This window comes from Lynx canadensis, chromosome D4, assembly GCF_007474595.2.
Source record: "Lynx canadensis isolate LIC74 chromosome D4, mLynCan4.pri.v2, whole genome shotgun sequence".
In the NCBI taxonomy this organism is placed as follows: Eukaryota; Metazoa; Chordata; class Mammalia; order Carnivora; family Felidae; genus Lynx; species Lynx canadensis.
The window spans coordinates 40,579,649-40,603,166 of record NC_044315.2 but is presented as its reverse complement, the minus strand read 5'-3'; the positions used below and the strand labels follow the sequence as shown (position 1 = coordinate 40,603,166).

At 36.8% G+C, this 23,518-nt stretch overlaps 1 protein-coding gene across 3 annotated transcripts in view; it reads right to left on the bottom strand.

The window, feature by feature from the left end:
* The window catches only part of CCDC171 (coiled-coil domain containing 171), a 309,890-nt gene that overhangs the window by 267,337 nt on the left and 19,035 nt on the right, over positions 1–23,518 (bottom strand). For all 3 annotated transcript variants that reach the window (XM_030294128.1, XM_030294126.1, XM_030294127.1), the window contains 4 exons: positions 15,147–15,321; positions 12,115–12,305; positions 9,949–10,080; positions 603–749 (listed from right to left, as the gene is read on the bottom strand). In XM_030294128.1, coding sequence (XP_030149988.1) covers positions 603–749; positions 9,949–10,080; positions 12,115–12,305; positions 15,147–15,321 — 645 coding nt within the window. The remainder of the gene's footprint in view (positions 1–602; positions 750–9,948; positions 10,081–12,114; positions 12,306–15,146; positions 15,322–23,518) is intronic.

The window sequence follows — 23,518 nt, the reverse complement described above, 5'->3', positions numbered from 1 at the left end:
TTAATTTGTAAATTGATGCTTCTTTCCCATTTAAAGTCTTACCCACAAAACCATGCAGCTAGTATAGGGTTGAAACTACAAAATTAGAATTTAATATTATGTGTGCAAAAACCTTTCCTGTGTTGCTTCCTCAACCTTACAGTTCAAACAATTACCCTCATATTTTCCAAATATTCCATGAGAATTGTTAAAAATGGATAGATTTTAAAAATTAGGGGAAAAATATAATTGACTCAGACACAATGTTTTCAAAGAATCCAAATATTCAATATAAATAAATGCTGAAAAAATTAGTTTTATATTTTATTACAGAGTAAAACCTTCTCTGGCCTTAAATTACTGACTGGATAACATACATATGTTTGGGGTTTTTTTAATTTTTATTTTAGAGAGAAAGAGAGAGCGTGAGCAGGGGAGCAGGGCAGAGGGAGAGAGAGAAAATCTTAAGCAGTCTCCATGCTCAGCACAGAGCCTGACTCAGGGCTTGATTCCATGACCCTCGGCCCATGACCTCAGCTAAAATCAAGAGTCGGACACCCTATCAACTGAGCTACCCAGGTGCCCCAACATATATATGTTTTAAAAGAATGAGAAAAATATACCTCAAACTCTTTCCTAAGACGTTCTTCTCGTTGAGTGCTAAATTCAAGCTCACTCGTTTGTTGCCGTAAAAGGTCAGAGCAGTCCATGTGTTCAGCTTCTAATTTCTCTACCTTCTTGTGCATATTTTGCACAGCATTATCTTGCTCCTGGAAAATAATTCATTTAGGTTTATAAGCCAACAATGACAAAAATTTATTTTATAGAAGACCACGAGTAACTAAATCTGTGCTTCAACCACAATAGGTTAATTTACACAGTAGACCCTTGAACAACATGAGGGTTAGGGACATTGACCCATGCACGGTCAAAAAAATATATTAATTAATTAATTAATTAATTAATTAATTATTGACTCTGCAAAAATTTAACTACCAACAGCCTGCTGTTGACTGTAATCTACTGTAGCCTTACTGATAACACAAATAGTCTACTGCCCATATTTTGTATGTTACATGTATTAGATACTGTGTTCTTAAAATACCTAACTTTTTAATTTTTTCAGTATTTCTAGGCAACACAGTTCATCACTAAGTTTTTTTCAAATTGTCCAAAAGCTCCAAAAAATGTTCCAACATAATGAAAAGAATCCACATGTGAGTGGACCCATGCAGTTCAAACCCATGTTGTTCAAGGGTCTTATAGACACTTGCCCTTATAGGCAAGAGGGTCTAGATACTCCAGCGATGTTTCAGAATATACACATGTTCAAAACACACTACTGGAATTTTAACATTTTAAAAATCTGATTAATACATGTTATAGTTGAAAATGTGTACAGCTCTCTATAATGTTATGCTAGTTCAATTGACTTCTGAGGCTATTTACATAATGCTGTAGTCCAACAGCCATATGCAATGTTTTCCCTCTCATTAAAATTTTAAAAGATTTTGTAATACAAATGTACATTGCCCTTTTGTGTGATAAGAAATGATTAGCTTGAATGCCTAATAATGACCCTGGAGAGATTTTTATGTGAGCTCATGGTACTTTAACTATGGTTATAGCTCTTAAAGTTGCATCCACTAGGTGGCTGTGTTTCATTTCCTTCGGCTTTCAAGTTTTCAACTCTTTGTTGTATTATTGAAAGAACGATAACATCAGGTAGTCTTCTACTTAAATCTCTCAATCCCCTTTCCCAACTAAACTCAGAAATCAGACAGAGGTGAATTTTGTGAGAATTCAAACATAAAGTAACACACGTATCAAAGGTATTTTCCACAGGAACGTGTCTAGATTCATCATTCTCACTGAGGTCTCTGACAAAGGCTTCTCTCCCACCTTGCCCCCACCAGAACAATCTTATTCAGGGACTTGCACAAATACATATTATTATGGTTTCAAGTATTACTAGCCACTCAAATGATGTCACCAGAGACTGAGTGAAAATGTCGCAAGCATCAAATACAATTCTCTATAAAAGATTCTAATTTGGAAAGTACCCAGCAGTACAGTCCACAGTCAAAGGATGAAGAACAAAACGTAATTTAATTTCATCTTTCCACATCCCCTCATTCATGAGATTACTACTCTGTAGCTGACTACACATGAACTCTTAAGAATTATTTTCTTCTGGGAATGGCAACGTCTTCATATACAGAAGTTCATCTACTTACATATTTTCAATCCTTAAACTACCGCAGATAAGAGCAAAGCTGGGTACCAGAGCAAAAGTGTGCCAGCACTGTGCAGATAGCACTCGTAGTTTTTACTAACACTCTGGATGGATTCAGGAATAAATGGGTTTATAAATAGCCACATGTAATCTAATTTCATCATAACAGTACCTTCACATACAATAGTACTTTTAAGACCATTAAGCACTATACAAGTATGAGATACTATTATTATTCTGGAGGATAGGTCCCCCTCCTTCAAGCAGTCAATACTATCAGCATTAATCCAAATTCACTGTTAAATTATATGCCCTCTTGATTGACACATAATCTCAAACTTTCTATCGTCCACACAAATTACTACGTGTATTTTTAAATGAATAAACAGCCATTTACAAGGTTAATCACAAAGTAAACCAAATAATCTGAAATAAAAACAAAATCAAGTCTATAACCAAAAAATGCTTATATCCTAGTTGATGGCAATTATTTCAAACGATATTTATTCAAAAAGCAGAGAAACTAAAGTATCCAAGAAGTCTCAGGAAATCTACTTATAAGAAAATATAGCTTGTGATTCCCATCCTATTGATAAACAGCACAGAAAGACAACATGCAATTATTTCATTACACTAAACAAAGAGCATGTCCATCATTCCATGACAGTTTAAATTTAATCCTATAAAAAAAAGAACAACTGGAAAATCAATGATGGATCAGTTAGGACATATTATATTTATTGGTGAGATTTTAACTTTATGATATTTGACCTATTTTAAATGTTACACACGGTAAAATAGCTTTTAAATAAAAGCCTTTCAATATGTAGATGAAATTCTGACCTAACAATCAGTTTTAATGCAGAGGTCCAATAGTCACTAATATTATGTGACAATTCCTATATATTCTTGAATATGGATATAAAAACATACGCACAGTTTTTATTTTAAAAGCTGCTTTCTGCATATAGTATAGATTTTATAGGAATTCTATTTACATATCCAAGAAACTTACATTACATAGTTAAGGGATTACATTAATTTACAATTACACTGATTAATTTTCTGATGTTAAACTCACTTGGCATTTATTGCATAAAGGCTTTTTATATCTCTTATATTCTGCTGCACTGAGTTGGCTAATATTTTATATAATACTTTTGTGTGTATATTCATTGGTGAGATTGGTTATAATTATCTTTTCTTGTATCTTTGTCAATTTAGCATCAAGATTTATCAGTTTTTGGGGGGTGCCTGACTGGTTCAAACAGTAGAGCATGTGGGACTCTTGATCTCAGGGTCATGAGTTCAAGCCCCATGCTGGGTGTGGAGCCTACTTTTAGGCTCCATAAAAACATGGGGGGCACCTGGGTAGCTCAGTTGGTTGAGTTCTGACTCTTGATTTCAGCACAGGTAATGATCCCAGGGTCATGGGCTCAAGCCCCAAGTTGGGCTCTGTGCTGAGCATGGAGCCTGCTTAAGATTCTTTCTCTCTCTCCCTCTGCCCCTCTCCCCTGCTCACATGCGCTCACTCTCTCTCTAAAAAATATTAAATAATTAATTAATTGATTAATTAAAAAACTGTTTTAAGAGATTTATCAGTTTGGTACGTTATCAAGATTTTTCCATTCTCTGTCAGAGTTCATATAAGATTGAAATTATTTACTCCTTGGAGTTTCTTTTGCTTATTGGTGAAGCAATATAACCTGGAATTCTGACACTGATTCTATCAGGTTTTCTACTTTCTGCGTCTTGTTAAGTTATTTGGGGTAGGTAGGAGAATTATATACGTATCCATTTCAAATACCTAGCCAGGCAACCCTACAGTGAAGATCACAGTTGAAAAAACAAATACAAACGCTCAGAGCTTCTAATAAGCTCTTCTGTCCCCAACTCTTAAACATATGAAAAAGTTATGGGGGGTGGGGGGGGACAACATAAAAGATGAAATCTAAATCAAGGAGAAAGGGGGGAAACAACCTGAGAGAAACACATATAAAGAGAATAAAACTTGACAATATCTTCAGAGAACAGGAGTAATTTCAGAATGGCAGAGTATAAGGACTGCCAAAAATTCTTTCCTCCATAAAAGCAGCAAGAACATGTGCAAAAAATGCCAAAATAAAATTTCTCATAACTGGAAATTAACCATAGGCTTGCAATAATCCAATAAGCACTTATTCAAGAAAATCAGTGAAATCTCTATAAGAATGGCAAGTTCTGGGGAGCCTCGGGGACTCAGTTGGTTGAATGTCTTACTCTTGATTTCAGCTCAGGCCATGATCTCAACATTGTGGGATCGAGTCCCAAGTTGGGCTCTGTGCTAACAGCGTAGAGCCTGCTTGGGATTCTCTCTCTCTCTCCCTCACTCTCTGCTCCTCCCCCCACATCCCCCCCCCCGCCTCTCTCTTTCTCTCTAAATAAATAAATAAACATTTTTTAAAAACAGTCTTAAATAATATAACAACTTATTGCTCATCTATTTTTAATTCTGAAACAAATACAACAAACACATGATCTAAATGGTAAATATTAGTTATATCAATGGCATTGGTAGGTTATACTGGGTACTGGTTATATTAATCCCTGTTACTTTTTGCATGTTCAAATATTTGTTTTAAGTTTATGGTGCTATCAACAGAATCCAAGTCTGGGATGCATTATAACATACAAGAAAATTCCAAAAGAGCTATAAAATAGTTCCTGCATTTATATATCAAGATTAATTTGCTCCTTTCAAATAAACTTTAAAAAATTTTGTCACAGAATTTATTTTCTAATAAAACAAAAAGCTTACAGTGAAAAAGTAAGTGTGGCGTGTGTGGGTGTGTGTGTGTAACCAAATCATAATTAAAGACAATGGAAATTGAAGGAATTTTTCTTTCTTCCACTAGAGGGAGGTGTTGAACTTAAAATATTTTAAAATGAGGCTTATTTTTGAACTGACATTTACCAACCCAGAAAACCACATTGTGCTATTAGAAAATAAACTTGCTTTCTTTCCACATCTTTCAGAAACATAGCCCAAAAAGTATTAATTTCATTTGTACTCATATAAACATTTCTCAGACTCCAAAATACAGTTTCAAGTCTGAAGAATTATGAGTATAGTTAGAAACACATCAGAGAAAAAAAAGAAACTTATCAGAGCTAAAGTACCCCTCCTTCTTACCTTATGAAATATATCAATTTAGCTAGTTACCACCTTAACCTAGTAATGCTTATCTCCTGAAAGAACCAGAACAAGCTGTTCTTCCCTAAATCTGCAAAGCCAGCACAGTTCTACAATCAGAAATAGTGTTTGCAGCCATACAGTATAAAATGGCACTAACTTTGTGTAGTACTTATCATAATTATAAATCCATAAACTTGCACACCAAAGCAGTGATGCTTGTAGGCATTTACACAGTTCAATAACTTTACAACAGCTCAAAGATATGGCCAGGAATGTTAGCTTTTTACTTTTTTTCTTTTCTTTTTTTTTTTTTTAAAGCTCTATACCCAACATGGGGCTTGAACTCACAACCCCAAGACGAAGAGCTGCATGCTCTACCGACTGAGCCCGCCAGGTGCTCCAAATCTTTTTTTTTTTCTTTTAATGTTTATTTAAACTTGTGTGCACACACGAGTTGGGGAGGGGCAGAGAGGGGTACAGAGAACCTAAAGTGGGCTCCACAATGACAGCAGACAGCCCAATGTGTGGCTCAAACTCATGAACCGCAGGATCATGACCCTAGTTGAGTTCAGACACTTAACCGACTGAGCTACCCAGGCACCCCCCCACCCCGAGATCATTTTTAACTAGAGCAAAAAATTTTCGAAGGAAATGAAATGTCTATCAATAAGGGATTCCTTAATATATATTAGGAATGTCCACATAGCAGAAAACCATGCAGACACCTATAAGAATAATATAAGGATATCAAAAGATGGACACCAAACACACTGAAGAATATAATTCCATTTATGTAATTCAATGATATATGTTTATATACCCTCAGATAAGGAGTGGGACTCGAGGAGTGGTCGTAAGACCTTCACTTTTGCTTTTAAGTTTCCCTAAATTAGGGCATTTTTACAATGAGCACAATATATAGTAATTTTATAAATTGAGTATAAAGGCATTTCCCGTTTGAAAATAACAGGCAGTATCAATGCCAGAGTCACTGTCTATGCCATTTGCTTACATGGGGCCCCGGGGGGCAGTTTCCTAGGAAACTGCAAAGAAATGCTCCTAGCTGGTCTAGATCATCTCTGAATGATCTGAAATATTTCCTGTCCATGTAGCTTTCTCCAAGCTATCTCCAGGTCACAGTCATGCCCACCAGGTCAATCTCTACACACTGCCCTCCAATCCCTAACACGCAGCCTGCTGATGGCCTAAGTCTGCTCTAATATCTCCTTTCACTGCTCCCCACTCTTCCCCCTCTGTCTTTAGGGTACAGTATAATTTTCAATTGACATTTCTCATACTCTTTGCCATTACAAACTCTCCTACCCCTTAATCACTAGATACATAAACCAAATTTAGTCAACGAAGGAGGAAAGGATCATTTTATTCCTTGGTTGAGTTATAGAATTTGGGAAACAAAATAAATATGTAAAAATATACACTGGTCTTCCAAATGCTTTCAATCCTACTGGTAACTTATACGTTGAAATGAACTGGAAAAATGACAAAGAAAAGGGCACGGTGGTTTAAAACAACCCTTTACTGCTGCCTGTCCCACACTGTCTACAATAGAAAAGCTTAGAACAAATAAGCATCCTCAAAGTTCACATTGCTATAGCAGGAATAAAGAAAACCTAATAACCACACAACAAACGGCCATTTTAAATTAAAATCTTTAATAAAGATAAAAAAGGTAATATATTTCAAAATCAATATTAATACTTTGTTTTTAAATTAAATTGGCTTTGATTTGTTGTTTTGGTGGGGGCTTTTTGCCTTTGATTTGTTTTGAAATTTCAATGATGCTAAAGAAAGATAGGGAGTTTTTATGTTTATCAAAAAAGGGCATGCATTAAAAAAAATGAGAAACACTTTTTTAAAATGAGGTAACTGTACTAGAGTTCCCATTAATATTCCAGAGAAGTACACCTCTATTTAGCGTTTCAATTACTAGGAAAGAAAGGAGACATGGCATAAAATTAAGATTTTTTTTTTTATAGTGGGTCTGAATTCTAAAGCCCAGATGAAAGAAATACTACACCTGCTTTGTCTGTTAAAGATGGGGTTTCACTTAGAAGGGTTTGTTTGTTTTTTTTAACTTATTTTAAAAACTGAATTCCCTTAGAGAGTTAGTTATACAAAGAGAACACTATACCATACTAACATCTAATTATAGGATGGAAACCTAAACCCATCAACAGCCAATAGGGAGAGCAGAGAATTTCAATCTAGCCCACAAGTTGTTTAAAAAAACACTTTTAAAAATATGAATAGTTTCTTAAATTTGCTTTAAAAAGGAAAGACAGTTTTCTTTTGTTAATGCTAAAAGGACAAGAAAGTGAGAGACTGAGCTCTGAACATTTCAGTCATAAAATACAATAAAATTTATCTTGTGCAAACATTACACTACATGTTAACTAACTGAAATTTAAATAAAAACTTTAAAAAATATATCTTACAAAAGGTGGTAGTAACTAGGAGTATATTCCCTATTCTTTCCCATACATAATAATTAAAGACTGATACAGGAGCTCCTTGGCTGGCTCAGTCAGTGGAGTACGCGACTTGATCTCAGGGTTGTGAGTTTGAGCCCCACGTTGAGTATAGAGATTACTTCAAAGAAATAATAAAATCTTAAAAAAAAAAAAAAAGAAAAGAAACAAAGAAACAAAGAAAGAAAAAGACTGGTACCATATTCCTTTAGTACTTCATAATACAAAGTCTGGTATAACAACATACATTTCAGTGACTTAGAAATCGCATCTAAATCACATCATCCAGGGATCCCTGGGTGGCTCAGTCAGTTAAGTATCCGACTTCGGCTCAGGTCATGATCTGGCGTTTCATGAGTTCAAGCCCCGAATCGGGCTCTGTGCTGACAGCTCAGAGCCTGGAGTCTGCTTCGAATTCCGTGTCTCCCCCTCTCCCTGCCCCTCCCCTGCTTGTGCTCTCTGTCTCTCAAAAAATGAATAAATGTTAAAAAAATAAATAAAAATAAATAAATCACATCATCCACACATTTAAATATAAAGGTCTCTGAATCATATTTGATAAGTTTCAGGCTACTGATTGGGGGCACTGGAGATTTCTGAGTGTTTAGAAATGAAGAGGTTATTTTCATTTACTAATGTTTACTTGTTTGTTTTAGGTAGGCTTTAACATTATCAACAGTTCAAATATCATCTACTCTGTGATGGTTTCCCCATTCTCCTAGGCAGTTAATACATTTCTCTTTTATGATCCCATAGAATTTTGTTCAAAACTTTATTATATTACAATATATTTTCTCTCTTTACATATCTCTCTGCTTTAAAATCTTCTAGGACAGAAATCGTATCTCAATTTTGTATCCTCAATACCCATAGCAGAAACTCAGTGTGTACTTAAGGAATGAATGAATGAATGAATGAACTACACAAATTACAATCAGACTCTAAGAATACCAAGAGGTCTACAGAGTGATTGTAATGTTTTACCAGATTCTACAGATGGGGTGACTAGTAAGAAAAGCATTGCCCAAAGACCAAAGGTTTGGGTATTTGTTGGTATTTTGAATACTTACATACACAACAAATCCAGTATTTCCACTGTTTACTGCCAGCTTTTACTCTTAAAGAAATAGGGTGGCTTTTATTCTCTGCATGTTTTTGGCTGCCTTTGTCTTACACAGTTGTTTCTAACACAAAACTACTCCAAAATTTTTAGATGGATATTTTTCATTCTGTGAAGAATGCGTATCTTGGACATGTACAAAGACTGTATTTCAATTTGTTGGTTTATATAGAAAAAATGCCTTATACAAAAATAAGTAAAGAAGAAATGACGAAAATTTCTTTTAAATTTTAAGTTATTTGGTTAGTGAATTAACAGTTTGAATTTATCTTATCTTCCCTTCAAAATAATTTATGTGTAATCTCCTGAAATAAAATGCAAAGTACCCCAGAGTGAGAATCTGGTGACTGGTTGTCTTTTCCCACATTAATTACTCAGTCTATGATCTGAGTAAATCATAAATCTCCATCTGCTCATCTACAGTGGGGGTTGGATGTAATCAGTTATTTTCCAACTGGACTATTTGAAGCCTTGGGGATTCTGTGTGTTGGAAGAAAGGAGTAAATAGAACATAATTAAGAATATGATCTTCGTAAAAAGCAAGAAAAAAAAAGAATTTGCTCTTAACAAAAAGAGTTGAAAAACCACTATGCTATATTAACTTATAAGCATCCTTTAATATCTAAAATCCAATTATTCTATTTCTTTATGCTATTAAAGTGAACCATTGCATATTTTAAATTGGAAAAATAAAATACCAAATGTATATATGTCCTTCTCAAAATCACATAATTTGTGCAATGAAGTCGCCCTACTCTAATTCTGATAGTATCTACTGGTAACCGTTGCCCATATTATCATGTAACTACAAATGAAACATGGCCTTCCAGAAATCAAAGACTAGGAATCATTTTTGCATTGAGTAAGCTAGCCAACTATTGCACTCATGCTTTAATATCATAAGCATTAAAAAGACATTTAAGGAACTGAATTATTATTTTTTAAATACCTGTACTATAAATTGTAACTCTCTTCTTTCTGCTTCCCATTGTTCTGCTTGTAATCTAAACTCCTCCAATGTTGTCTCCCTGATATGACACTCCATCTCATTCTTCTCCTGCTGATGTTTTTCCAATGCTTCCTTTATATGAATAAAATCTTGCTTTACTATTAGGTCAGTGAAAGTCATCTTTCTTCCTTCAGCCCCAATTTAAGCATACAAAGGGCTCGCCTTATCTACAGACTGCTAAAACTCATCATAATTTATGTTAAAATTATTAATAGAACTATATCATGTTTTGATCATCAGAATGTAGATGTGAATAAGAAACTAAGGTTATCCATTTAATTTAAACAACGTTAGAGAGAGAGAAAGAGAGAAAGAAAGAGAGAGAGGCATATGTTTAACCCAATTTCTCTAAAAAATTTAACTTCAGAGGTTTGAACAAAATGATATGACACAGAGACAAAAACAAAGTAGATTATACGTAATCTATATGTAAATCTACACGTAAAGTAGGTAACATGTAAAGATCTAATTACCTATGAACAAACTGGATTATTCCTGGTAATTTACGTACAAATCTAACAGAGAACCTGTATTTACCAAAGGTGAGAAGGAAGGAGTTTTGTGCAACAAATCAGAATGTTAAAAATTTGAAAAGTCAAAGAAAAAATTTTTAAGGTTTGGACTGCAACTAATTTCTAGTTCTACAGATAATACTTGCAAACGGTTTTTCTTTTGGGTTTTCCTAGTTGTACTACATTTACCAGATCTAATTTGGTTCAAACTCTTAAAAATATAAAATGCAGGTTCCCCAAGAAGCCCAATTTTCTAATCTATAGGGTTTAAAACTAAGTTCCCATTAACACAAGGAGAAAGAGTCTGTGGCTTATATGAGAAGAAGCCTTCTGTGTCTAAATACACAGAAGGGATCTGCATAATAAAGATTACCCATATAACTGTCACTAATGGAAACCATCACAAAGGGACTCAAGCTTTTTCCCCTCTGCTGAAATAGTGTGACTCCTATTCAACCCCAAATACCCGCAAAGTCTGTGCAGATCAGTTCAAAGCCAATATCATAAAATTAAGCAGAGTTCTCCTATCCAGTATCTAGGCAAGATCACAGAAAGATCTTATAATTTGAGGTGCAGGCTGATGGACTATTAAGGAAGGCTACTGCCATTATGTTTCTTTCCACGTAGCCGTAGCCGCAAGACGTAAGGTTATACAGGGCCACCCAGGGACTTGGAGCACCAGTAGGCACCTAGGCTCCCCCCATTCAGCTACTAAGGGAACCCTTGCACATACCAGGCACTGTTCTATGGTCTGGGAACATCACACAAAGACAAGAGACAAACTGTGTCTGACATGGAGAAAATCAGAAGATCAGCTGACAGTGCCATGGAACCCTTATACTGAAACTTTCACACTGACTAAATGCTTGTGTAAAATTACTTTTAATAAAGATTTCCAGAATTCTGAAAAGCCATATATGCCAGTGGCAAATATAAAGCATTTCTATCATGTATTTTTTACTTTAAACTGGTGCTTCAAAAAAAAAATGGCAAACATAAGCAATCAAAAAGCTATCTTTTAAGGTGTAGGCAAATTCAACCTTAAGTCATACTTTTACTTTAGAGAATAAAAAAAAGAAAAGAAAAAGAAAAAAAGGAAAAAATGGGAAAATAAATAGCTCAGTAAAAGGTCATCAAATATTTTTGATGTCATGTCTAAATAGAAAGGGCTCTACATAGATAATGAAGTTTACATCAGAGACATAAATATTTTTTGTATCTATTAGATATTCAGACCTAAATCTAGGGCCCACATTTCTAAAATTCTAAATTTTCATGCTACTGGACCTAAAGGGTTATAGGTTCTCATCTTCTTATAATCCCACATAAATTGAGTTCTTTTAGTTTGATCAGAGATCTCAAACTGTTTTTCATAAAAGAGGCAGTGTACATATTAACGTATTGCTAAAGCATATTACAAAAGAGACCCACAAAAATGCTCCTGAAAGGAAAGAGAGGAAAAGAGACAGGGTGGGTGAGAGGAAACCAGATTTTCTTGATTTCTGGTAGTTATTTTCCTTTCCAAGGATAACTTCAAATAACATGTAACACATCTCAATGAATATAGAAAATTTCCTTTATAAAAACAAGGTACCTGTAGAGTTTTCTCTAGTCTGCTTTTTTCTTTCATAAGTAAATCATGTTCTCGATTGCAATTTTGAATTATATTGTCTCTCTCCTCCAAATCACGTTCAAATCTTCTGCACTCTTCTTTCCATTTCAGCTGAGAAGTCTGGAATGCTTTCTCAATCTCATTTGCCTTTCCCTGAAGTTCTGCATTCTGAGCTGTTAAAAATATAAAGGAATAATAGGTATATTTCCAACCACAGATTAAAACCCTAGGAGTTCAAACACCTAGGCGTTGGAGTTGATTCCATTTACAGCGTGATCTTAGGACAAAAGATTTAACCACTTCACATCAGTAAGCTCTAGGAAAGCTCAGTTTCAGAACAATCTATTCTCTAATTTCCTAATCTCTTCTTCCCCTCCAGACAATGGTGATTTTGCCATGAAATGGTATGACATGTTCCTTTTTTTTTTTTTTTTTTGAGAGTGAGGGTGCGAGTGAGAGACAGAGAAAGAGAAAGAGAGAGAGAGAGAGAGAGAGAGGGAGAGAGAGGGAGAGAGAAAGAGAAGCGGGGCTCACACAAAGCGGTGCTCAAACTCATAAACCATGAGATCATGACCTGAGCCGAAGTCAGATATTTAACCGACTGAGCCAGTCAGGCGCCCCAATATGACATATTCCTAGAAGCATGCCCAAGTTTAGGTGTACCTATAGCACCAGCTACATTCTACTGCTTTTTCTCCTATTCAAGAAAATAAGTCAAATGTTGTGGGGTTTTTTTTGAGGGGGGGGGCACCTGGTTGACTCAGTCAGTGGAGCATGAGACTCTTGATCTCAGGGTTCAAGTCCCACACTGAGTGTAGACATTACTTAAATAAATAAATCCTTTAAGAAAAAATGTGGGTTTGGGGCACCTGGGTGGCTTAGTCGATTAAGCGTCTGACTCTTGATTTCAACCGAGGTCATGATCTCATGGTTCATGAGTTCAAGCCCCACATCAGGCTCTGCACTGACAGCACGGACCCCGCTTGGGATTCTCTGTCTCCTCTCTATCTGCCCCTCCCCCACTCGTGCTTGCTCTCTTTCTCTCTCAAAAATAAACTCAAAGAAAAAAATGTTTAATTTCATTAACGGCTATTCTTCTATCTTCCTCTGTAAAGTGTCTGTTGAAATCACTTGACATCAGGAAAATAACATCCTATCTTCTCTGAACTTCAATCTCCTCATAATTAAATAAAAGTCATTAACTTGTATATCTAGTGCCTTTCAATTCTTATATTCCTAAGTTCCAGGTAGTGGTGTGGTTATTAAATGCCAGAGGTAATCAAAAATACTTCCAACCGATGGCAATAACCTAAGACAGCGGCCACAGTTAGGGACCAGAACCTTTACAATGACTACAGCTTAACATTTGTTCAGTCCCACGTGCTTAATAAAATACTTTCGGTTTTGGTTTGTTTTTTTTTTTTTTCATTTCATCCTTAAAACAACCTAAGTTCAAATATCAGTAAGTAAGTGGTAAAACCAAGACCTAAACCTAAATCTTCTGAATTCATGCTCAATATTCTTTTAATTAAGACCTGCTACGTACAAGAACGTTCATAGCAACATTGGGGCACCTAGCTGGCTCAATCAGTAGAGCATGTGACTCTTGATCTCAGGGTTGTGAGTTCGAGCCCCACTCTGGGTGCAGAGATTACTTAATAAAATCTTTAAAAAAAAAAAAAAGGAGGGGCGCCTGGGTGGCGCAGTTGGTTAAGCGTCCGACTTCAGCCAGGTCACGATCTCGCGGTCCGTGAGTTCAAGCCCCGCGTCAGGCTCTGGGCTGATGGCTCAGAGCCTGGAGCCTGTTTCCGATTCTGTGTCTCCCTCTCTCTCTGCCCCTCCCCCATTCATGCTCTGTCTCTCTCTGTCCCAAAAATAAATAAACGTTGAAAAAAAAAAAAAAGGAATGTTCATAGCAACATTATTCTTGATAACCAAAAACCGGACATTACTCAAGTGCCCGTTAGCAGAAATGGATAAATATAATGTGGTATGTCATACAATATAATATTAAGCATCAATACAAAGTTCATACAACAATATGAATAAACTCACACACAATGTTGAAGGAAAGAAGCCAGATATAAAAGAGTACATATTATATGATTCCATTTAATATAAAGTACAAAAAACAGGCACAATTTATCCTTGCTATTAAAAATCAGGGTAGTAAGGGCACCTGGGCAGCTCAGTCGGTTCAGTATCAGACTCTTGATCTCGGCTCAGGTCATGACCTTACAGTTTGTGAGTTCAAGGCCCACATGGGCTCTGTACTGATGGCCCAAAGCTTGCTTGGGATTCTGTCTCTCCTTCTCTCTGCCCCTCCCCTGCTTGTGCTCTATCACTCTCTCTCAAAATAAATAAATAAACTTAAAAAAAAAAAAAAAAGGGTAGTAGTTATCCATGTGGAAGGACTGCAGGTAATTTCCCATTTCATGATATGGGTGCTTCTTCTGAGTTATACACTTACACTAGGCACATTTCTTTACATACATTATACTTAAAAGATGTTTAAGTGTTCATATGCTATATAACAGTGTTTGAGGATTAAATTCACTGCCTTTTTCTTCTTTAGGCACCACACTCTAACCCTATGGTTCCCAAACCTAATCAACAGAATCACTTGCAGTGCTTCTTGGACATAGAGATTCTCTTGAGCTAGAAATTCTCATTCAGACTACATGTGATAGGAGGCCTATGAATTTTTTTTTTTTTAAGCTCTATGTGATTCTGCTGATTGACTATTCATGGAACAACTGCTCTACAAAGTGATTAAAAGAATTCTGAATCCCTTTTTCCATACATATACAACATAAAAAAAAAAATCAATGCAAAGTAGATGAATGTTCACATACTGTAGAAGCCTTTATACCCATGCAGCAAAGTCTGTCCATCAAAGGCCAAAAATCCAAAACCCCACCTCTGACCCTAGATGGTAAACACACCCAACAGGGAGCAATGATACACAATAAGGGCAAAACCCTCAGCATGGGGAAAAATAAAACTAGTCTTACCACAGAGCTTTTCTTGGATCCTATGTGCCTCAGCTAACCTTTCTTCAGCAGCCCGTCTTCCGAGACCAGCTTCCTTTCTAGCAACAGCCAGGTCATACTCCAGACTTTGTCGCAATGCCTCTCCTTTTTCAACCTCGGATCGCAGCTTGGCAATCTGGCTCTCATAGCTTGCCAGCTAACAACAGATTTCGAGATCATGAACCAATATTAAAATATGTCACCAAGATGATGAGATCGTGCACGCAAACATTTAAATGTCTTAGAGGAATTTGTTTCTATAATATTTATCAATTTATACTTTTCTAGAAGACTGGAAAAGAAGCACTAGCCTCACCAAATGACACTCATTAGTTTTCTAATTCTAGAGAATCCGCTAGAGAAAAAAATAAAAACAAAAAATTCTTATATGATCTTACAAAAATAAAGAGAAATCACAAGGTTTTTGGGTTTTTTTGTTGTTGTTGTTATTTGGTTTGTTTGTTTTTTAAGTAGGCTCTATGCCCAATTTGGGGGCTTGAACTCACAACCCCAAGATCAAGAGTCGTATGCTCTACCAACCAAGCCAGCCAGGCAGCCCTGAATAATTGCAAGTTTTCATCAGAAATAGTCATGACTAAGGAGTGAAAAAATGCATGAACATAGTTAAGTACTTCAAAATTCATTCTCCCCTCTCTTCTTCCTATTCTTTAAATGAAATCAAGAAGCAAATTACATCAGGGCACCTGGGTGGCTCAGTCGGTTAAGTGCCCAATTCTTGAATTCAGCTCAGGGCATGATCCCACGGTTCATGAAATCATGCCCCGAGTCGGGATCCGAGCTCACATTACAGAGCCTGCTTGGGATTCTCTCTCTCTCTTTCTCTCTCTCCATCTCTCTACTCTTCCCCCACTCACACTCTCTCTCAAAATAAATAAACGAATTTTTTTTTAAGAAGAAAATTGCATCAAAGTATACTTTAATAAACACTGTCTATTTTATTTCTCTTGATTATGACATTACTGATGGAGCATAAAGTATTAAAAGTGCCAATTTTTCAGGGATTTTAATGAACTAATATCTAGCTTATCTAATATCTAGACAACTAGATATTTAATAACTAGATCTAATTTATCTAATATACTTCCATGAGTAGTATGACAGAAGATAGGTCAGAGAGTCAGAACTAAATGATTTATAAAGTACATTCCCACTCTAAAATTCTATAATCCAATCAATAATTCATTAAATAACATTAAACACTTCCTATGTGTCGGGGAGTCTAGGTGGCTCAGTTGAGCGTCCGACTTCAGCTCAGGCCATAATCTCTCGGTTTGTGAGTTCAAGCCTGCGTCGGGCTCTGTGCTGACAGCTCGGAGACTGAAGCCTGCTTTGGATTCTGTGTCTCCCCCTCTCTGTCCCTCGTGCTTTGTCTCTCTCTGTCTCTCAATAATAAATAACCATTAAAATTAAAAAAAAAAAAAAACACTTCCTATGTGTCAAGTACAGAGAAATATATAAAAACATTATGGAGTCCCTGATCTCAAATAATGAAATGCTATAGAAAGGCATGTGGAATAGGTTTTCTAAAAGAGGTAAAAATGTTATGATAGTTCAAGGAAAAGCATAATTATTTATTGCTGACAGTTGAGAAAGAGATGGTGGATGAGAGACAATGCTAGAAAGGCATCAATGCTAGGAAAGCATTGAGCTACTATACCAGGCTAGAAAAAGACGGTCCCATTATCAGATAAGAAAAGACAAAAGAATTCCAGAAGGGCAGCATCAGAAGTTACCACAAGTAGCTGTTATTATGTAGAGTACAGCAAGAGTTACACCTTTTTCCACATATAAAGAATAAAAAATACTAATTTTATCTTTAAGAAATTTTTTTTAATATATGAAACTTATTGTCAAACTGGTTTCCATACAACACCCAGTGCTCAATCCCAAAAGGTGCCCTTCTCAATACCCATCATCTACCCTCCCCTCCCTCCCACCCCCCATCAGCCCTCAGTTTGTTCTCATTTTTTAAGAGTCTCTTATGCTTTGTCTTTAAGAAATTCTAGAAAAGTAAATGTCTTCAAAACACACTTACAAAACAAGAATTGACAAATATCCTTTAATAGTGAAGAATAAAACCACAAAATCTTAATTACATATTCAAGATAACTCACTTTGTTTCAGAATCACTGCATCCCGCCCTGCCCGCTGTCTCCCCCACTAATGCCCAAGGAGAATAAAGTTGTTAATATTTGGGCATTTCCAGTTGTGCCAGTCATTCACCAGTTTGCCCTCAGATCCCCTCCCTGTTCTTCTACAGCTCTGCTCTGTATTGTATGAACTACATTTCCCAGGCTCCCTTGACAACTGGCCTCTCACGTTTGGCCAATAGGAAACACCTGTGATACACTTATAAGGGCAGAAGTAGTGAAGCCAGGGTGGTTCTAGATCTAGCTCAGACTCTACCTCCAGCAGCGTCTCTGTCTCCCCTGTTGCTTCAAATCCTTCTGGATAGTCCCTCTTATCAATCAGTGAAGACCTCTCTGCAGGCAGAAATGGGATACTTTTGCAGTGACCCATGGCATACAGTGGGATCACAATTTGTTAAATTATCACGTGCAGTTTAGAATAAAATGTCATTTGAGGACAAGCCTTGAAGAAATGAGGTAGCAACTGCACCTAACCATTAGGGCAGCATTGTTTATTTCAAGACCTGTAGAGCAGGAAGGCTAAATGTGACTATGTTAGAAAACTTAGATAAAAACAAAATGATAATCTCAGAGCTTTAGAAGCTCAGCTCAAACAGTCAGAAAGTCAGAGTTTCTATGTTGACTTTAAAAGAATCTCTTATATCTTGTCACCCCCTGGCAGACAAGGTTAAGGACCACACACAAAATCTAATTATGGGGAATGCAGAATTACACTACAAGTTGAATGAAGAGTTTCACCAAGTTTCTAATGTTAAGATAGTATGTATCAGTTGGGCATTAAGTAGGAAGGTAGGAGATGGGATGAGGACTTCTGGAATTAGACAAACCTGAAAATTATAAACTTCCAAATCCCCCTACACATCCCTTACCAGCAAAAACAGCTTCTCCTCCCTGGGATAATTAGCCTTGCTTATTATTATTAAGCCTCTTGCTTAAAGACTTACTAATGAGTGCGCCTGAAACAGTTGCCTTGCAAGAGGATTTGCGAAGACCCACATCCACCACTCTTTGTCACCATAGATTGACCCAGATGTTAGTGTGCCAAAGGAGGAGAAATACACAGCCTGCTCCAGGAAAAATAGCTTATGTAGCAAAACAAATGCAAAATCTTGCTAATCTTGTATTAGTAGGAATGTGCAGAACATACATAGGATTGATTTGGACTTAATAAGCTAGTTCCAACAGTTTACTAGGATGGGCGACTGTTAAGCTGAACTTAACACCAGCCTACAATCACTTAATAAAGTCAAAATGCCAGTACTTTCCTGACATAATATGGAGATTTAAGGAGATGGGTGTGATTTCATCGTGAGCAAACCAAAACCTCCCCTTTCCCCGACTACATCCTCTTCAAGAGTGCAAAGGATATTCTTTTCCTAACTAAATGCTATAAAATACACTGGAGTGGAAAACGTAAGCACCCTTAGAAAACTCTGGTAGCTAATCTCTATGTGCCAGAGATTACAGGAGATGGTGGAGATAATGGTGGAATATATGACAACTGAAATGAACTCCCCAGTTTCGATGGAAATAATGGACTTCCAGAGTGGCAAAGTCCAAGTGGTAGCAATTAACCAGCGCAGTACTCGGTAGGTACCAGGATTACAGTAGTAATCATAGCAGTCTGACCCCCAGTATTTGTGGTGGTATCTAACTGATTACGGCATACATAGGAATTAAAGACATGGGCAGCCTTCTAAAGCAGCGCTGTCCAATAGAAACATAAGGCAAGTCTTGCACGTAACTTTAAATTTTCTAGTACCAGTATTTTAAAAAGTAAAAATAAATACATGAAATTAATTTTAATCTTTTATTTAACCCAATGTATCCAAGGTTACCATTATTTCCACATGTAATCCTATGAAAAATGATTAGTGACATGCTTTGCATTTTTTGTACCAAGTTTCTGAAATCTAGTGTTTTACATTTACAGCACATCTTAATTCAGACTAGTCACATTTCAAGTGCTCAAAAGACATGTATATATATATTAGTGGTTTTTTTCTTTGCCCCTCCCCTCTGGCATCATACAAAAAAATGTTGGTAGTAATAACTTTTCAATTAAATTCATGAGGCACCCAACATAAAGACCCAGTAGTGACAATATGCACCATTTGTGAGATGGACGCAATGACCAATAAGCCCATTTTGGTGAGTGTGGGAGCACCTTTGTATAGAGGGTATTTGAGTTGCAGCCTGGAAGGTACTGCCGTATGGGAGTTACATACAAGTATAAGGGTGATAACGCTGAAGCATAAGATGTGGACTGCCAACCATTTGCCCGTTTGATCTCAGATCCATTCCCCAACCCCCTTCAGCCGCTCTATTATATGATTCCCATGCTCCACCGCCAAATATCTCTACTTCCAGCAGCATCTCTGGCGGTAGCTGCACTCTTTTGAGGTCCATGTCCCCCTCCCTCCCCTCCAACACCCCAACACTGAACAGCCCTTACCATGGCTCTACTTTCCACCAGACAGCCCCAACTATAGGACTCTGATCACATCACCTCTTCCCACTGGCCCTCTGGCCTAGAGGTGGTGGGGGCTTCCTGCTCTTACTAATCTGAATGGCCTCATCACTCCCTATTTGGATTCCTAGGTCTTCCATCATGTGTACAACCAATTCTCTCTATTAACGTCCCTCTTTTTTCCTGACTGGACCATATTTGGTTTCTTCAGCTACCCACACAGCTAAGAGAAACATATCCTCTGCCCATGAGATTGTTTTCTCGCTTAAGCTTCAATACATGCAACAGCCACAAAATGGTGTCTCCCTCCTTTTTAAAACATGTCTGTGTTCTTTCACACCTTTACGCTCAACCGACTATGTCATCCCCCGTATCTACGTTTATGCCCCCTACAGCATGCCTCAGCCTCTATAAGAAAGGTTTTTCACAATTTGTATGCCATGGCCCTCTGTGCAATCTGGCAGAGCCTTCTCAGAATAATGTAATTAAATGCATAAAATAAAACACACAACAAGAAGAATCAAAGTATAAAATCAAATATATAAGACAAAAGCAACCTTGTGATGCCATCACGTACTTCTTTAATAATAGCACACTGAACAACAAGCTCTACTGACAGGTCTAACAACCACTGTCATTTCAAAGTAGTGGCAAGTATAAACAATATTTTGAAATACTTCTATAACTGAATTGTAGATCTGTGACTTCTAGTGAGGATAAAGTCAAAAGTACTGCTAATACCACTATGGCTTGTTGAAGGAGGGCTAACTGGGTTATGCCTTTCATAACAGAAAGAAATGCTTAATGTGAGTTAGAGGGTAATAAACATCAAATATAATTTTTTATTTTTAGGGGTGCCTGGGTGGTTCAGTCAATTTTAAGCGTCCGACTTCAGCTCAGGTCACGATCTCACGGTTGGTGGGTTCAAGCCCCGCATCAGGCTCTATGCTAACAGCTCAGAGCCTGGAGCCTGCTTCAGAGGCTGTGTCTCCCTCTCTCTCTGCCCCTCCCTCACTCATGCTCTGTCTCTCTCTGTCTCAAAATGAATTATGTAAAAACGAATAAATGTAAAAAAATGTTTAATTTTATTTTTAATAAAACCATCCAAGTACATGGATTCCTTGATTTCGCTGTTTCTAAGGACCTCAGTTTAAGAACCCCTACTCTTAAGAGGCCTGGCTGGATCAGTCAAACAGTATCTTCAGGTCCTGAGGCCTAAGAAGTCTACTGTTTTGTCAGTCCTAAGTTCCCAGGACCTTTTAGCTAAAGAAAGTTATATTGCTCTTTTTATCCTCTCCCATTCTCATTTCTCTAGATTTTCCTGCTCTGTCATCACCGACTCGGCCAAGGAGACATCTGAATAGCTTCATGCTTGCATATCCTATTTCACACATCTGTATTACTGTGCTCAAATGATTCTAACAACCACTGCAACACCGAAAATCTTGTGGCATTGTCCCATCCAATCATCCACATCAACACAACTTAGTCTCATCTGGAAGCAGTGAGTCTTACAAGCAATCCCTCTCTCCATACCCTCTGCCTACTAGTAAATCTCAACAGTGATCTGCGCTTTCCATACCTATCAAAGAAAACTGAGGCTCAGAAAAATTAGATAACTCGTCCAAGAACCCACAACAATAAAATTCCTAGAGATTTTAAAGATATGTATGTTAGTTTATTTTTACTGAGATATAATTGACATATAACATTGTATTAGTTTCTGGTGCACAACATGATTTCATATTTTGTATATATTGCACAATGATCACCACAATAAGTCTAGTTAACATCTGTCACTGTACATAATTACAAATTTTTTCTTGTTATAAGAACTTTAAGATTCACTGTCTTAGCAATTTTTAAATACACAATATAGTATTAACTATAATCACCATGCTGCATATTACAGCCTCATGACTTGTTTCTTTTATAATTGGAGGTTTGTACCTTTTGACCCCCTTCACTCATTTTGCCCACTCCCTGCACCCCACCTCTGACAATGACCAATTTGTTCTCTGTATCTGAGCTTGTTTTTTTGGTTTTTGCTTTTAGATTCCATATATGAGATCATACTGTATTTGTCTTTCTTTGTCTGACAATTATTTCATTTAGCATAATGCCCTCAAAATCCATCCATATTGGGGTGCCTGGGTGGCTCGGTTGAGCGTCCAACTTCAGCTCAGGTCATGATCTCGCAGTCCGAGAGTTCGAGCCCCGCGTCGGGCCCTGGGCTAACAGCTCAGAGCTCGGAGCCTGGAGCCTGCTTCTGATTCTGTGTCTCCCTCTTTCTCTGCCACTCCCCGACTCATGCTCTGTCCGTCTCACTCTCAAAAATGAATAAATGTTTAAAAAAAAATTTTTTTTAAATCCATCCATGTTGTCACAAATGGCAAGATTTCATTCTTTTTTATGGCTGAATAACATTCCTCTGTGTGTGTGTGTGTGTGTGTGTGTGTGTGTGTGTATACATGCATTTTCTGTATCAATTCATCCACTAATGGACATAGACTTTTTTTTAAGATTTTATTTTTAAGTAATATCTACACTCAACATGGGGCTCAAACTCAACAACCCTGAGATCAAGAGTCACATGCTCTACTGACTGAGCCAGCTGGGTGCCCCAGATTTTAAAGATGTTTTAGGCCGATCACCAGCATGATGTGTGTTAGCATTGGAAGTATCTGATAAAGCTAATATATAGCCTTAGTTTTTAGATAATTTCATTCCTCTCTGCCTTGCTTTATAATGGGACATATTTAGAGATTATGTGGCTAAAAAAAATTACTATATGAGTTTAAAATTATCTAAACAAATAACTGAAACAGTAAAATGAATAGTAATATGAAATTGGAGTTGAACCAATTGTAACTGCCTATTGTGACAGAATTATCTTTCTTCCCTGAAATAATTTCCTATCTCTTTAATGTGAACACATATTTCAAAACATTCTGATCAAATAAAAGAGAATAGTGCAGGGTGCCTTGGTGGCTCAGTCAGTTGAGCATCCGACTTCGGCTCAGGTCATGATCTTGTGGTTCACGAGTTTGATCCCTGCATTGGGCTTTCTGCTGTCAGCACAGAGCCCACTTTGGATCCACTGTCCCCCTCTCTCTCTGCCCCTCACCCGTGCTTGCTCGCTCTCTCTCTCTTCTAAATAAATAAATAAATAAATAAATAAATAAATAAACTTAAAAAAAAAGAGGGAGAGAATAGTATGGTCTAAGTGAGACTTCTGATGACACCTGTGAATAGTTGTGAAAGAGTACAGATGAATGATTATCTATAATGACACAATTATTCTCAAGTAAAATGTACATTTGGTTTTGAAAAATAAATTTTGAGGATTATAAATAACATACATTTAACAAATATCACTTCATATTCAGTATATAATATTACAATGCAAATAAAAGCAATTACTTCAATTACCCTTTAAAATGACCTCAATTGCCACCGAAAGTACAAATAAAACAGTCATATATTCATGGCTTGTTATTTTAATCAGAAGCTACTGTTCCTTAAATAACCTGAAAAAAAAGTTTGTTTTTTTTTATTCAACACACAGCCACTGAGGGCCTACTATGTGTCAGTGAGAAATGGAAGATACAGAGACAAAGCACAGCCATTGCTTCCAGCTCTCAAGAAGCTTACAGACGAATGAAGAGCGGGTAAGCATGAAATACATGTTTTAGGTCCAAAATATCTACAAC